This window comes from Piliocolobus tephrosceles, chromosome 8 (assembly GCF_002776525.5).
Source record: "Piliocolobus tephrosceles isolate RC106 chromosome 8, ASM277652v3, whole genome shotgun sequence".
In the NCBI taxonomy this organism is placed as follows: Eukaryota; Metazoa; Chordata; class Mammalia; order Primates; family Cercopithecidae; genus Piliocolobus; species Piliocolobus tephrosceles.
The window spans coordinates 137626523-137642505 of NC_045441.1; the positions used below are offsets into that span (position 1 = coordinate 137626523).

The 15983-nt window shown below is 43.9% G+C and overlaps 1 protein-coding gene across 3 annotated transcripts in view; it reads left to right on the forward strand.

The window, feature by feature from the left end:
* CUL1 (cullin 1) overlaps window positions 1–15481 on the forward strand; it is a 105534-nt gene extending 90053 nt beyond the window's left edge. For all 3 annotated transcript variants that reach the window (XM_023225327.2, XM_023225326.2, XM_023225328.3), the window contains 11 exons: window positions 1217–1265; window positions 1634–1765; window positions 3173–3290; window positions 4370–4446; window positions 4927–5058; window positions 7322–7414; window positions 12176–12223; window positions 12303–12385; window positions 12926–13031; window positions 13622–13735; window positions 14875–15481. In XM_023225327.2, coding sequence (XP_023081095.1) covers window positions 1217–1265; window positions 1634–1765; window positions 3173–3290; window positions 4370–4446; window positions 4927–5058; window positions 7322–7414; window positions 12176–12223; window positions 12303–12385; window positions 12926–13031; window positions 13622–13735; window positions 14875–14955 — 1033 coding nt within the window. In that variant the 3' untranslated portion in view covers window positions 14956–15481. The remainder of the gene's footprint in view (window positions 1–1216; window positions 1266–1633; window positions 1766–3172; window positions 3291–4369; window positions 4447–4926; window positions 5059–7321; window positions 7415–12175; window positions 12224–12302; window positions 12386–12925; window positions 13032–13621; window positions 13736–14874) is intronic.
* Window positions 15482–15983: the final 502 nt, after the last annotated feature.

A 15983-nucleotide genomic window follows, 5' to 3' on the forward strand; every position in this document is an offset into this window, starting at 1 on the left:
TTTTTTTTTTTTTTTTTTTTTTTTTTTTTTTTGAGACTTAGTCTCACTCTGTCACCCAGGCTGGAATGCCGTGGCATGATCTCGGCTCGCTGCAACCTCTGGCTCCTGAGTTTAAGCGAGTCTCATGCCTTAGCCTCCTGAGTAGCTGGGACTGCAGGCATGCCACCACACCCAGCTAATTTTTTTTTTTTTTTAGTAGAGACAGGGTTTCACCATGTTGGCCAGACTCGTCTCCCAACTCCTGACCTCAAGTGATCCACCCGCCTCAGCCTCCCAAAGTGCTAGGATTACAGGTGTGAGCCACCGTGCCTGGCCTTAGTGTCCTTTTTATCCCTTGCCTTTTCATAAATGTCCCTCGTCAAGTCTACTGATTACTGGTTAAGGCCACTGATGCAGACAGAATGGCAGAGACACTTCCACAGCATCTATTTAGCGAGTGTGTGTTCGGCGAGTGGAGTCAGCGAGGCACTAAGTTAAACTGCTCCGAGGGAAGACGAACACCCCTGACCCAAGAGTGCCAAGAATCGGGCTGGGTTTTCTGAACCAACTGTTCTTAAGTTGGAGACACCTCTTCTCCAGTTGGAGACACGTCTTCAGATTTTCTGTGGTGGCTGGTTCGTTTTATATGAATCAGGGGTGTTGTTTATAAAGCGGTCTTGTAGAAAAGACCTGTACAAAACTTCATCTACCTTTAAGTCACCTTTGAATTATTGTTTGTTCATAGAGTGAATCAGTTGTTAAAGGACAATCATCTCTTGTACATATAACTACAGAGGGCAGCAGTCTAGTAGGAATTTAAACCCCTTCATTATCTTTAATGACTGGGCCATGAAAGGGAATCTATGTGCCTTTTTGTTTCTCCAAAGTTAAATTACAGCAGACTAGAAAGCAATTGGTAAAGTGAATTTCCTTTACTGAAGTTTAAGTGGATTATCTTAAAGGCAAACTTCTTCAGAATGCTTTTGGAAGCGTTTTATAAATATCTCCTGTTGGTTTTCACCTTGGATATTCTAAATGACTATTTCATAATCTGTTCTTCAATGATGAGGTTATGGTATGAGATTGCCAGTTTGTAAGGAAAGTCATCCTTCCCTCTTCCTCTGCACTAATCTGATGAGAACTGGTCTTTTGAATGCTTGAACCTGCTTTCTGGCTGAGCGGTGCTTGTTTAAATGTACTGATGTTTTAAAACATGGTATCTTTTTTAAATTTTCAGTTCCAAGAACCCAGAGGAGGCAGAACTAGAAGACACACTCAATCAAGTGGTAAGTGCTTCATGATCATACCCATTTCCAGTAGCTGTGTATTTCACGAGCTGTTTGTCATGTTATTTATAGAGGGCCTGTGAAATGTGAAAAGTAATAATCATTGATTTTATTTTGAATCTATGGTTTTACTTCCTAAATTGAGTCACTACTTTTAGCATTCAGACTTTTCTCATTAATAGTCCAACTCACTGAATTAAGGGATTCACAAACTTTCAGGACTCTGGGGTGGAGTTTTTGCCATCATAAACGTTGGCATACAGACCTGCCCAAAGCCAAGGGCACATCTTGGCTCCTGGCTTGTGGCCGGTGACAGTCGGCTCTGCACTGCCGGCTTGTTAAGTGTGTTGTCTCGGTGGCTTTGCCAGATGGTTGTCTTCAAGTACATAGAAGACAAAGACGTATTTCAGAAGTTCTACGCGAAGATGCTCGCCAAGAGGCTCGTCCACCAGAATAGCGCGAGTGACGATGCCGAAGCCAGCATGATCTCCAAGTTAAAGGTGAGTTTCATCTTCCTGAAAAATCCCAGCTTCCGAGTCTTTTTTTTTTTTTTTTGAGACGGAGTCTCACTCTGTCGCCCAGGCTGGAGTGCAGTGGCCTGATCTTGACTCACTGCAAGCTCCGCCTCCCGGGTTTACGCCATTCTCCTGCCTCAGCCTCCGGAGTAGCTGGGACTACAGGCGCCCGCCACCCCGCCCGGCTAATTTTTTTGTATTTTTAGTAGAAACGGGTTTCACCATGTTAATCAGGATGGTCTCGATCTCTTGACCTCGTGATCCGCCCGCCTTGGCCTCCCAAAGTGCTGGGATTACAGGCGTGAGCTGAGTCAGTATTAAAACAGCTCTTAGTCTCTCCATGCTATGAGGCAGGCAGAGGAGTTTGTGCAGTGGTTTGTACAAGAAGCTCTGCCGCTGCTCTTCTGAAAGCCTCCCACAGCTATCGCTCTACTCTCGTTGGGCCCCAGTGCCTTCCTGACCCCTTCTCCCCAACCCCGCCGTGGGCTTCCATCCCACCCAGGCCTGGCTGGGCTCAGCTCACCATCTGTGGGGCCTCTCCTGCCTCCCACACCTTTGGCCTTGGAGCGCATTCACACTGTGCTGGCCTGGAGCTGAGTGGAGGTTTTGTTTGCTCTGGGCTCGGTTACTTTGCTGTCGGCAGCTCTTCCTCCGCCCCCTCCTTTGCGCGCCTGTGCGTCAGCGCTGTCGACTCCTCTTATCTGACTTGGAGCATATTTTACTGTGACCCGAAATTATGTGGGTGTCTTTGTCAGCGTGGGCTGCCGTGAGAAAATACCATAGACCAGGTGGTTTAAACAACAGAAATTGTTTCTCACAATTCTGGAGGCTCCAAGTCCGAGATCAGGGTGCCTGCTGATTGGGTTCCTGGTGCGGGCCCTCTTCCTGCTTTGTAGGCAGCCGCCTTCTTGCGGTGCCTCGCGTGGCAGAGAGAGTGCAGAGCTCCTCTGCATCTCTCACAAGCACACCAGTCCCATTGTGAGGCCCCACGTTCAAGACCTCATCCCTCCACATAGCATGACATTGGAGGTTTGGGCTTCAACACAGGGGTTTTGGGGGCACACAGTTCAGTTTCTGGGAAGAGAGAGAGACAAATTATTTCATCATTGTATTCTGCCATAGTGCCAGGACACCTTGCTCTTAGATGCTCACAAATTGTGTATGAATTGTGTGTGCGAAGACTTCACTGTGCAACTTAGAGCTGTGGGGTTTTCGACAGTGTGTTAATATTAATCCCTGCATATTTGTACTGTAAAATATAGCAAAATGTTACTAGCTTTGCTAGTAGTTCCAAATAATTATATATTGTATACTCTGATTTCTCTAAGAGTCCCTTGTATACATTTATATTTTTGTACAAATTAATAAGACAGTCATCTGGGTTCTTCTCAGCAAGCTTGCGGGTTCGAGTACACCTCTAAACTTCAGCGCATGTTTCAAGACATTGGCGTGAGCAAAGATCTGAACGAGCAGTTCAAAAAGCACTTGACCAATTCAGAACCCCTAGACTGTGAGTATCCGTGTGTCTGTCTGTTGTGTTTCCAGGCAGAGTTCTTTGTAGCAAATGAAGAAATGACAAAGTATTAGGTGAAGATGGGAGGGACTTTGTCAGAAATTCACGAACTAAGAATCAGGAGATTCTTCCCAAATGCCCAACCCTCCTCCCCCAACTCCCGTGTGACATTAGGAGATGACAGCCCCTGAAGTGGTGTCAGCTGTACTGGGGCGAGGTCACCACCTGTTGGGATCTGGGGAGGGTCTCACAGGCGTGGTTTTGTCTTGTTGTAAACCTTAGCTTGAATCCATTCTAGCATTTATTTTCATGTTCACTTGGCCTGCATAGGTAACAGTCAAGCTGAAGACGTGTGGCTTCAGACTGGGATTAGGGATCAGTACAGGCAGATACAGGTGGTTCAGTTCTCCAGGAGAGGCAGCTGGGCTGGTATTTTAAGGCCTCGCATAGTAGTAGGATGGCAGATTTATGCTTACGTCATCTTTTGATCATCTTTGTCTTTTTAAATGAAAAATGGAGAGTTTTATTTTTCCCAAATCAGGATTAACAATTCCATAGTAAAACTAGACAGTTTTGCCAGTGGGCTTTTTAACTATCTGTGAAGATGAAATTACTGTTACGATTTATAGACCATGTGTGTCTTTTCACAGTAATAACTGAAACGTACACTGTACTGAAGTTAGCAGTTTTCTCCTGCTTGTGGGTTTCCATGAGTCTGGGGCTGTGATGATGCCGGGCCTGGCAAGCACAGGCGTGGCTTGAGTGGACTCAGTGATTCAGGACTGAAAAGGAAAGCAGGGGAAGCAGGGCAGGCATGTGACAGCAGAATTCCGAGGTGGAAGCAAAATGAAGACTCTTACTCTTTGGAAGAAAAGAATATCTGGCTCTTGCACTTTTTGCTAATTTTAATTGAATAAAATGTTCAATTCTTAATTTTATATTCAAGCAGGATTTTTATTTAATGTGCTTTTTAATAAAGAGCAATCCACATTCATCTGAAATGATTGAATTTTTCAATTTATAAACTAATTAATGTATTCCAGAATGTTCACTCTCTCCTCTCTTCCGCCCCCCAGTGGATTTCAGCATTCAAGTGCTGAGCTCCGGGTCCTGGCCCTTCCAGCAGTCTTGTACGTTTGCCTTGCCGTCAGAGGTAAGGATGGGTTTATCTGCCGTCCCCTTAGTGCTAAGTGGAGGGTGGGGCGGGGCAGCCTTCACTGTGGAAGGGGATAGGCCTGCAGATGGCCTTCCTGCTGGCTGGCTGCGTCACAGTGAACCGTGGGGGCAACACTCAGGGAAGAGGCCTGTGCAGTGGGGCAGGTCTGGGTGTCTGAAGGTGGGCTGGCTGGCCCAACTCTACAGACGTGCTTCTTTATTGTAATTAGAACCTAATTAGTTGTGTAATGAACACCTTGACGAACCTGCTGGTCTTGAAGTATGAACCTTTTTTAAGATCGTACCTTCCAGTGCTTAAAGCGCTTCACAAGAGAGGCAGACGCCTGGCGTTTGTATTTTACTTTTATATAAGCACTGACTTTGTACTGTAAGCTTGGAACAGTGTGCTTTACTTAGAAACACTGCCTGTGGGACGTGGTGAGATCTGTATTCCATATAATGCTGTCCTTTTATCTAGTTGGAACGTAGTTATCAGCGATTCACAGCTTTCTACGCCAGCCGCCACAGTGGCCGAAAATTGACGTGGTTATATCAGTTGTCTAAAGGAGAACTGGTAACTAACTGCTTCAAAAACAGATATACTTTGCAGGTAAGATCACGTTTTTGTCTTAAAATGTTTCTATTCTAAATGAACATAAGGCAAATTATGGAAATCATTAGCAGTTGACTCAGCAGGAGCATCTAGAATTCAGCTTCTGGTGAAATAGTAGCAAGTTTAAAGCATGAGTTGTAAGAATCAGATGAGCCAAATTCCAATTCTTTCTGGCGGGGGAACAAGTTATTTAATGATTGTGAGCCTCAGTTTTCTCCTCCATTAATGGGATGTTAGTGCTTATACTTGGGAATTGATGTGAAAATTAAATAACATATTTAGTAAGTGTTTGGCACGGCTCCTGCCTGACACACATCAAGTGTTCAGGTAGTGGCTTAAAACGCTGGAGTTGCGTGCATTTAATTATAACAGCTCTCCACCTTTGACAAAGCAGTTTCACATTAACAACAGTGCTTACAACGATATTGAGTACAACCTAGTTGGTAACTGTAACTAAGAATATTTCCATTTTGTAGATGAGAAAACTGAGGCTTAGGTTGATTGAAGTGAATTTCTCTGAATCCTAGCTTATCTGTGGCTGAACCAAAATTTCAGTTAAAGTTTTTTCTCTTAAAGTTCAGGCTTGGCCAATGTGGTGGCTCATGCTGGTGATCCTAACACTTTGGGAGGCTGAGGCCAGAGAATCGCTTGAGGCTAGGAGTTTGAGACAAGCCTGGACAACATAGCAAGACCCCATCTCTATAAATTTTTTAAAGTAAAAAGAAAAAAAAGTCCAGCTCTTTCTACTTCCACTTCTGTACAGAGCAGGCTTCACAAATAATGGCATAATTTAGTCTCTGAGAAGGTTTCACCGATAAGCTTCTGAGAACAACTGCAAGTCTGTGTTTAAGTATTAAGAAACTTCAGAATGGGTTGTTCTGCAGACTCAAGCTGCTCATTGATTTAAACTTTTCGTAAATCTACTCCGACTTAAAATTGTTAAAATGCATAGTATTGTTACGCTGGCTCCAGAGGTCTTTATCAAGTTGAATGTTTCTTACTATATAATGGAAATTTTGTTTCATTTATCCCCAAATATTCATAGAAGAATCCATGTGTTCGACTATAGTACCTGGAATTTCAGTGTCCAGTTTTTGACAAGGCGGAGGCTTTGCCTAGGGTGTGCTGCCATGTTAAGGCAGCCAAGAGTGGGCCCAGTAGAAAACATTGTTTTGCAGTAAATCACTCATTCCCTTGTGTCTCTGTTCAAGGTCCTGGAAGCGCTGTTGTCTGTGGGCCGCCCTGAAGCGGGCATGTGGCATTTTTTGTTTGTTTCTCTTTTCATTGACTGAGGCCTTGCCTGGGTGAGCAGTGGCTCACAGTCATGGGTCATTACTTGTTGCTGTCGATTATGCAAGAAAAGAGGGAGAAGTTGGGAGGAGTCTTCAGGGGGCATTCAGTCGCTCGCACACACTCAGCGATCAGGAACCAACGCGTGCTACCTGTCTTTTAGAAGATACTTTAGGGCCGGGCACAGTGGCTCAGCCTGTAATCCTAGCACTTTGGGAGGCTGAGGCGGGCAGATCACAAGGTCAGGGATTCGAGACCAGTCTGGCCAGCACGGTGAAACCCCATCTCTACTAAAAATACAAAAATTAGCTGGGCTTGGTGGTGCTCGCCTATAGTCCCAGCTACTCGGGAGGCCGAGGCAGGAGAATCCCTTGAACCTGGGAGGCAGAGGTTGCAGTGAGCTGAGATTGTGCCACTGCACTCCGGCCTGGGTGACAGAGCAAGACTAAAGAAAACATTTAGTGCACTTGCCATTTCATACTTTACTTTTTTCCTACTTTCATAGTAAAGTACTTAGGATTAGAAAACCAAATATAATTTGATATTTGTGTTGTTTTACATCAATAATGTGCCAAGAGATAATACTCCTTAGCTCATGTGCCAAAAACAGATTTGGAGATTGATGCTTAACATGTCCACATATACCAGGTGTGTGTATATGTGATTTTCTCTATAAATGAGTGGGGACATATCTATAGTATATATCTACATAGACAATACATTTTTTGAAAAAACTTCAAATTATTTTAATGTTTGAAAACATGGAAAATGAATGACCTTGGGAAGATGTTGCATTGTGGTGGCGTTGCCGCGTTTTATATTCCCTTTTAAATAGATCTGCGCTTTGTTTGTACTTGTTTAAAGAATGTGTTTCATAAATAAGTTCTTCAAACTTAGGCTATATATTTTTGGAGGTGTTTCCATGCATTTAAATTTTCCTTCTTTTTCTTTTCTATGGGGGGCCTCAAAGGCATCTACATTCCAGATGGCTATCCTGCTTCAATACAACACAGAAGATGCCTACACCGTGCAGCAGCTGACCGACAGCACTCAGATTAAAATGGTATTCTCATCTCAGTCTCTTTGTTCTATCAAATTGCCGTTTCCTTGTTTTCGTGGATATTGTTAGGAAAGATAAGGGAGAGGATGTGGACATCTTTAATTTGAAATAGATGTTTGCCTCATGAATATGAATATGTTCTTATTCCAGGGTTTTAATATGCATTATAAAAGTCTTAATTTTAAAACTCAGTGTTGAGCCAGGCATGGTGGCACATGCCTGTAGTCCCAGCTTCTTGGGAGGCTGAGGCGGGAGGATCACTTGAGCCTGGGAGGTCGAGGCTGCAGTGAGCTATGATCATGCCACTGTACTCCAGCCTGGGTGACAGTAGACCCTGTCTCTTAAAAATAAAACTCATTGTAACACACACATACTCCTCATCCATGCATTTCCCTCATTCATTTAACCAGTTCTTAACTGTTTCTCCAGCTCGGCTTTTCTTACTAAGCTTAAATTTCCACCTCAGTATTATTTTTCCTGCTAGTCATATTTTTTATTGAGATATATTTCAGATAATAAAATTTCACATAACATAAAAGTCATTTTAAAGTGTACACAGTGGTTTTCAGTATCTTCACAAGCTTATAGAACTACCACCATCATCCACTTCCAGAAGGTTTTATCATCCCAAAAAGAAACCTGCACCCATTAGCAGTAACTACCGACTAGCTCCCAGCCCCTGACAACCATTAATTTACTATCAATTTGCCTGCTCCAGACATCTCATATAAATGGAATCATGTAACACTTGACTTTCTGTACCTGTCTTCTTTCCCTTAGTGTATACTGTTTGCAGGGTGTGCCCATGTTATAGCATGTGTTGGTACTTCATTTCTTTTTGTGGTCGAATAATCCAGTATATAGCTGGACCACGTTGTATTTGTTCATCAGTTGATGTACATTTGAATTGTTTCCAATTATGAACAATGCTGCTGTACGTACATGTTTTCAGTTTTCTTGGGTGTATATCTAGGTATAGAATTGCTGAGTCATGTAGTCACTCTGAATTTTTTGAGGAGCTGCCAGACTGTTCCGTAGTGGCTGTACCATTTCATGTTCTTACCAACAGCGTGTGAAGTTTTCAGTTACTCCGTATCTTCTCCAACATTTGTTATTTTCTTTTTTTAAAAAAAAATTATAGCCATCCCAGTGGTATGAAGTAGTATCTTGTGGTTTTTACTTGTATTTCTCTAACAACTAACGATGTTTAGAATCTTTTTTGTGTTTATTGGCCATTTGCATATCTTCTTTGGAGAAACGTTTGATCAAATTCTTTGCCCGTTTTTCAATTGGATTATTTGTCTTTTTGTTGTTGAGTTGTAAAAATTCTTTTAATATTCTGTATACTAGATCCTTATCAAATACGTAATTTGTAAATATTTTCTCCCATTCTGTGGGTTGTCTTCTTACTCACTTTGTTATATACACATTTTTAATTTTAATGAAGCCTATGTTATCTATTTTTTCTTTTCGTTGTTTGTGATTTTGGTGTCATTTCTAAGGAATCATTGCCTAGTCTGAGGCCAAGGACTATTCTTTCCCTGTTGTTTGGTGCAGACAAACTGGTCAAAAGTCAATTGGCCATAGGTATACGTGGGTTTATTTCTGGATTCTCAGTTCTTTTCCAGTGATCTGTATATCTGTACTATGTCGGTATCACACTGTCTGGATTACTGTTGTTTTGCAGTAAATCTTGAAATTGAGACCCCTAACTTTGTTTTTTCACCCCAAGATTATATTGGCTATTGTGAGTCCCTTATGTTACCTTATGAATTTCAAGATCAGCTTGTCCATTTCTGCAAAAAGTGCAGTTGAGATTTTGATAAGGATTGCACTGAATCTATAGATTGCTTTGGGGAGTGTTGCCATCTCAACGGTATTTTAAGTCTCCCACTCCATGAACATTGGATGTCTTTTCATCTCTTTAGGTTGTCTTTTCTTTCAACTGTGTCTCATAGTTTTCAGTGTATGCATCTTGTATTACTGTCAATTTATTCCTAGTTTGTTATTTTTTATGCTAATGTAAATGGAATTGGTTTTTAGTTTTTTAATTGAGACAGAGTCTTGCTGTGTCTCCCGGGCTGGAGTGCAGTGGTGCAATCTTGGCTCACTGCAACCTCCGCCTCCCGGGTTCCAGCAGTTCTCCCGCCTCAGCCTCCCAAGTAGCTGGGATTACAGGCACAAGCCACCATGCCTGGCTAATTTTTTGTGTTTTTAGTAGAGACAGGGTTTCACTATGTTGGCCAGGCTGGTCTCAAACTCCTGACCTCAGGTGGTCTGCCTGCCTCAGTCTCCCAAAGTGCTGGGACTACAGGCGTGACCCATCGCACCTGGTGGAATTGTTTTCTTAATTTCACTTTTTTCTGGTTTTTTTTGAAACAAGGTCTCACTCTTGCTCAGGATGGAGTGTAATAGTGCAGTCACAGCTCACTGCAGTATCAAATGATCCTCTCTCCGCAGCCGCCTGAGTAGCTGGCACTATGCCCAGCTGATTTTGTGTTTTCTGTAGAGATGGTGTTTCACTGTGTTGTGCAGATTGGTCTTGAACTGCTGGACTCAAGTGACGTTTTCACCTTGGCCTTCCAAAGTGCTGGGATTACACAGGCATGAGCTACCATGTCAGCCTGTTTCACTTTCTGATTGCTCATTGCAAATGTATAGAAATACAACTCATTATTATATTTTGATTCTAGAACATTGCTAAAGGCTTATTGGCTCTAATTTATTAGCTCAAATAGTTTTTGGGGGATTCTTTAGAGTTTCTTCATATACAGCCATATTATCTATAAATACAGACAGTTTTGCTTCTTCCTTTTCCTATTTGGCTGCCTTTTATTTCTTTTTTGTTTGTCTTTGTTTTTGCCTGATTCTTCTGGCTGGAATTTGTGGTACACTGTTGAGTGGATGTGGTAAGAACAAGCGTCCTTGTCTTGTTACTGCCCTTACTGGGAAAGCTTCCAGTCGTTTACTGTTTAACTGAGATGTTAAACAGTGATGGTGTTAGCTGTGAGTTTTTACTAGATGTCCTTTATCAGACTAAAGAGGTTCCCTTTTATTCTTAGTTTATTGAATTTTGTATCATGAAAGAGTGTTGTAGTTTGTCAGAATGCTTTTTCTACTCTATCGAAGTAACTGTGCTTTTTTTGTCTGTTGATACGGTGTGTTGCACTGATGTTGAACTACCCTGGTGTTTTAGGGTGAATCCCACGTGGTCATGGTATCTAATCCTTTTTCTATGTTGTTGGGTTTAGCTCGCCGGTGTTTTCTCGAGTTTTGCATTTATATTCATAGGGACATTGCTCTGTTGTTTTCTCAAGATGTTCGTTTGGCTTTGGTGTCTGGCTAATACCGGCCTTATGGACTGAGTTAGGAAAGCCATTTCGAATGATATTTTGTAGTCATTCTTCAAATTTCTCCCAAATACATCCTCAAATCCTCATAACAAAATGAGTTTGTGCCTTTGTAGGTTGGAGGCTGGGTTGCCCCCTAGACTATGGGGAGGGCTGTGCAGTCGGGCCCTGAGAACAGGGCTGACGGGGGTGACTGTCCAGTCGCAGACGGACCCTGAGGACAGGGCTGACAGGTTTGACTGTCCAGTCTTCGCTTGGCTGCTTCTGATCAGGGTTCTCGGCCGCTCTCCTGACTGGTTCTCAGTGTTAGAACTCCTTCAGGAGGCTGCGGCTGCTCTCTCCTTTCTGCCTACAGTAGACGTTGTCCAATCAGACCTGGCTCAGGAGGTGGGCACCCCCGCACCCTACTCTAGATGCAGCTGGCAGTATTCGAATGGCTGCTGTGCAGCTCTGGGTCAGTTACTAGACTACAGAGAGGCCTCTTGCTTTGACAGCTTTAACCACGTACCCTCAGACCAGAATGAGTACCCATTATGATGCCAGGACGCCACTCTCCGTGGGTGTAAGAGTCCGTGTGACTGTGTGAGTGCCCTCGGCTGGTCTCCTTGGATTTCATGGGATCATAAAGCTGTGGGGCTGAAGGAGGGCTGGGAAGCGTTTGCCACACCCGGCGTTCACAGATGAGAGGCCACACAATGTGCTTCAGTGCATCAAAGCCAAGTTGACAAGGTCGCCTGCCGCTGAGCCCCATCGTTCTTGTGAGCAGGACATTATTTTCAGTCCTGCTGGGCAGCTCTTTAATATTTCTTTTGTGATGATCAGTGTCCAAGATGAGCTGTCAGGCGCTTAAGAAGTGAAGACGTTCCTCAGGATTTCACTGTGTGTGGCTTCCAATACAGGTTCAATATCCCTGATCCAAAAATCCAGATTCCAAAATGCTCCAGAATCCGAACGTTTTTGAGCACCAACATGAGGCTCAAAAAAAAAAAAAAAAAAAATGCTCATGGTGCAGTTCAAATTTCGGATTTTCCAATCAGGGCTGCTGAATCTGTAAATCCAGTACAGTATCCCGAAATCCAAATATTTCTAGTCCCAGGCATTTCAGATAAGGGTTACTCAACCTGATTTAAGTATAACAGAATTGTTCGTTTTTATTATTGGGTGATCAAGGCCAGAAAGGGGTTGATTTCACTTCTGGGAGTCAGGGTGGAAGGAAGCAGTAAATTTAGCGAACTTCTAAGAAGTACCAACTTTTTTTTCTTCCAGTATATTCTTCTTTTTGGGTGATGTTTTTTTGTTTTGTTTTGTTTTTGTTTTTGTTTAATGGAAAATGGACTATGAGGTTGCCTGTGGTGGTTATTGCAAAGAAAAATACATTGTCCCTTTAACTTCCTCTTTTTCTCTTTAATTGCAGGACATTTTGGCGCAAGTCCTACAGATTTTATTAAAGTCGAAGTTACTGGTAGGTTTGTGCACTTTTTATCTTATGCTAGAAGAAAGGCTTTTCTTGAGATTATATAGTAACAGTTGTTTTCTTACAGGTCTTGGAAGATGAAAATGCAAATGTTGATGAAGTGGAATTGAAGCCAGATACCTTAATAAAATTATATCTTGGTTATAAAAAGTAAGAAAAATCTAATCAATAGATGGCCCTAGACCATAGGCATGTCCCCCGGGAGCCCTAGCACAGATCTCAGTATTGTTGCGAACCGAGGGAGACCGGGGACTCGGTATGAGGCGACGGGCACTAGGCTGGGAGTGTGAGGGAAGCCTTCGGTTCCATTCACAAGCCTGATGTTTCTCCAGCTCTGAGCTGCTGGGTTTTTTGGCAAATAAGTCTCCTTAAGTGGCTCATCAGGGAAGTTTGGACCTTTATGTCCAAGTGGCTTGATTTTATTTCACTTGACAAAATTGGGAGAGCAGATGAAGGAGCTGGATTTTCTGTAATGCGGATGTCCCTGTTAGTGGCCAGGTGGGAAACGACGCTGTGACCGGGCTCTACCCGGTGCTGGGTAGAGGGGCTTTCACATGGAGCTCACAGAAGTCAGCACTCCCCCCGTCTGGGAACGCAGGGCACTTCTTAAAGCTTGACAAATAGAAAGCAGTCTTCATTGCCCACCTTTTAACACAATAGTGATTAGTTTCCTCAATTTTTTCTTGATAGTAAGAAATTAAGGGTTAACATCAATGTGCCAATGAAAACCGAACAGAAGCAGGAACAAGAAACCACACACAAAAATATCGAGGAAGACCGCAAACTACTGATTCAGGTGACTTCCTGTGTGCCTGTGCCGGGCGTGCGGCCCCTCACGCGGGGGTGGCTCGCAAGGACGGGCCGTGGGGGAGCGGGGCTGACTCAGGAGTGATTGCCAGATGAATGGCTCTGTGATGGCAGAAGGTGGCCAGGCCGAGAGCCAGGGCCTTGTTATCTGAATTAGTCCTTTATGTCACCAGGCAAAACAGGGCAGTCCTCTTGCTCTACATGTTGGAAAGCAAACATGGTGGCAGGCCCAACTGAAATGAGGGGAAGGAGAGTTCTTCAGTGGGGAGGATGGGCAGCTTCCGTGGCCTTGAAGACTTAATTTTGTCTCCTTTTTTTAATGCTTTATGGTTGAGTTAAATTATTGAGGTAACATTGCTCAAAAGACCAAAACGTCGTAATGTTTGCCACGTGAGAGTTGAAACACAGGCAAGTAGAATTGGTTCCCTCTCCCGTCTCAGCTGCAGGACGCTTGTTGCCCATTAGGCAATGGTGATCCTGTGCGTAGCATTGGCAACCTCTGTGCGGCTTGCCCTTAACTATCAATACTAAGTTGTTACAGCTCTAAATGCACCTCTTTTTCCTTATCTGGTTGCATAGGCGGCCATCGTGAGAATCATGAAGATGAGGAAGGTTCTGAAACACCAGCAGTTACTTGGCGAGGTCCTCACTCAGCTGTCCTCCAGGTTCAAACCTCGGGTCCCTGTGATCAAGGTACAGGACTTACATAGCAGTCACATTCTTTCCTTAATTTCGAAGATAAAAGATGTAGCAAAACGTGGATTGATTGCTGTAGAATGAAGAAGGGAGCTGGCTGCTTTGTATGTAGTAGATTTCTATAAAAGAAAGTCAGCTTCAGTGTAACGCTGTTGAAACACACATACAAAGAAGTGCACAGATGATGAAGTGGCAGCTTGATGACTCTCACAGTCAATACACTGTGTAACCGGCACCCAGGTAAGAATTAAAACATGACCAGCACCCCGGAAGCCCACCCATCCCAGCTCATACCTGTGGTGCCATAGAAAATCACTGTCGTGTCTTCTGACACCATAAAGCAGTTTTGCCTGCTTATGCATGATACATAGACAGATTCTAGAGCGCACACTCCCGTGCCTGGTAAGAGTTTTCTCAGCAGTATCTTTGGGAGATTCATCGCGTTGCGGTATCGAGAAGCACTGGATCGTTTTTGTTACTCTTGTGGGTGTTCTGTTACGGGAACACACCTTCCTTTATGTAGCCTACTGTTCATTGACATTTTGCTTATTTCTGATGGGGTTTGTTTAAAATGTAACTAAGCAGGACTTTCCTTTTCCGAAACCACTTGGGTAAGGCACAGCCAGTGGGGAACCTCGGGGTGGCATTGACAGGTGACTCCCCCAACAGGCAGGAGGCCCAGTGTCCCTCCTGGGTTACATTGGGCACAGGTGCCAGTTTGTTCATGGCTGTTGAGGGAGTTCTCCACGGTCCCCTGTTGCCTGTTCATGGCCTCCTCTTGTGAGACTGAGTCCTGCCTCAGAGGCAAGCAGACTTGGGTGGTAGAAAGGGAGACTGGCCCATGGGGCTCCCAAAGCACCCGACTCCAGTTCCTAGGGCGGGTGCAGGAGGGACTTGGGGTCCCCCTCAGCAAGTGTCAAGGAAATGGAAATTAAAGGAACTCCATGCACAACGACTTAGCTGCCCAGGAAGTGAAACTATGCTAAGAGATCTGGGGCGGGGGTGGGGGGGGGCACTGCTCCCCACTGAGCTCCGAATGGGGAGATGTGTGGTGGGGGCAGCCTCTCTCTGTTCTGATGATAATTTGTGTTTTTCTTCTCTTTCACTACCTCTTCCTTTTTAAAAATAACACCCAGAAATGCATTGACATTCTAATTGAGAAAGAATATTTGGAGCGAGTTGATGGTGAAAAGGACACCTACAGTTACTTGGCTTAACCCTTCTGGAAGGGTCTGACTGTGTGACCCGCGGCAAATAGTTCATGTTGGAAAGAATGAAAACAACTCAAGTTCATAGCAGCCAGCCTGCCGCCATTGGACCTCCCTTTTTACAACTGAGACCGAGACTCCCATCAGCTGGTCTCGGATTTACATCGGAACTGCTCAGGATTGATACATTTCAAGTCTGTAAATACGGACACCAACGCCATTTACCCTAATTTAAGAACAGCGGGGACTGACCCTCCATGCCGAGGGCTGCATGCTACCGCATCTCCGTCAATACATGGGCTCCCTGATTCGCAGCTGTCGCCTTGGCAGCACTTGTCACGTTGGCAGCACTTTTGAGAGCAAGTGTGAATGGACCCACATGTAATCTGCTATGAAAACCATTTGTATAGTGTGTTTCATTTTTTAATGTGTGAAAATAAAGAAAATTAAAGGATTTCTGTACAAGTCGCATTTGGTTTTGTTTTAAGTTTTACTAATTTCTATATGTAAATAAAAGATATAATGATTGTGCAAATTTATATTCCTAGTGTCTTCCTGTAGTTTAAAAGGGCTGTATTCTTTGGATTGAAAATTTTTTAAGATCTTAAAATTTTAAGCCCCGGTGTAATCCTTTAAAAAAAAAAAAAACTTGCTTATTTTTGTGACTTCTGTGGTGACTTGAATGCACTGTGTCACTGTATTCAGTGAGAGTCGCTGACCACACATTGGTTCACTTTGACACTTGTAAGGACTAAATGAATTACCCTGACAGCCTATGTGTGAAATAGTATCCTCCTTTTTGCAGGTGGGGAAACTGAGGCCAGATGAGGGAAGATGCCTCTAGTGAGTAGAGGAGGTAGGACTGAAGGTGAGTGGCCAGGCTCCACGATCCCTGGTCACCACCAGCCTCTCCTGCCTGAGTTTGGGTCGGTGTGGAGAGCACAGGCACGGGACACCTCAGAGCCTGCTCGTCCACGCTTCTGTTCCGGTCGTGGGCTCGGGACGCGTCAGAGCCTGCTCGTCCACGCTTCTGTTCC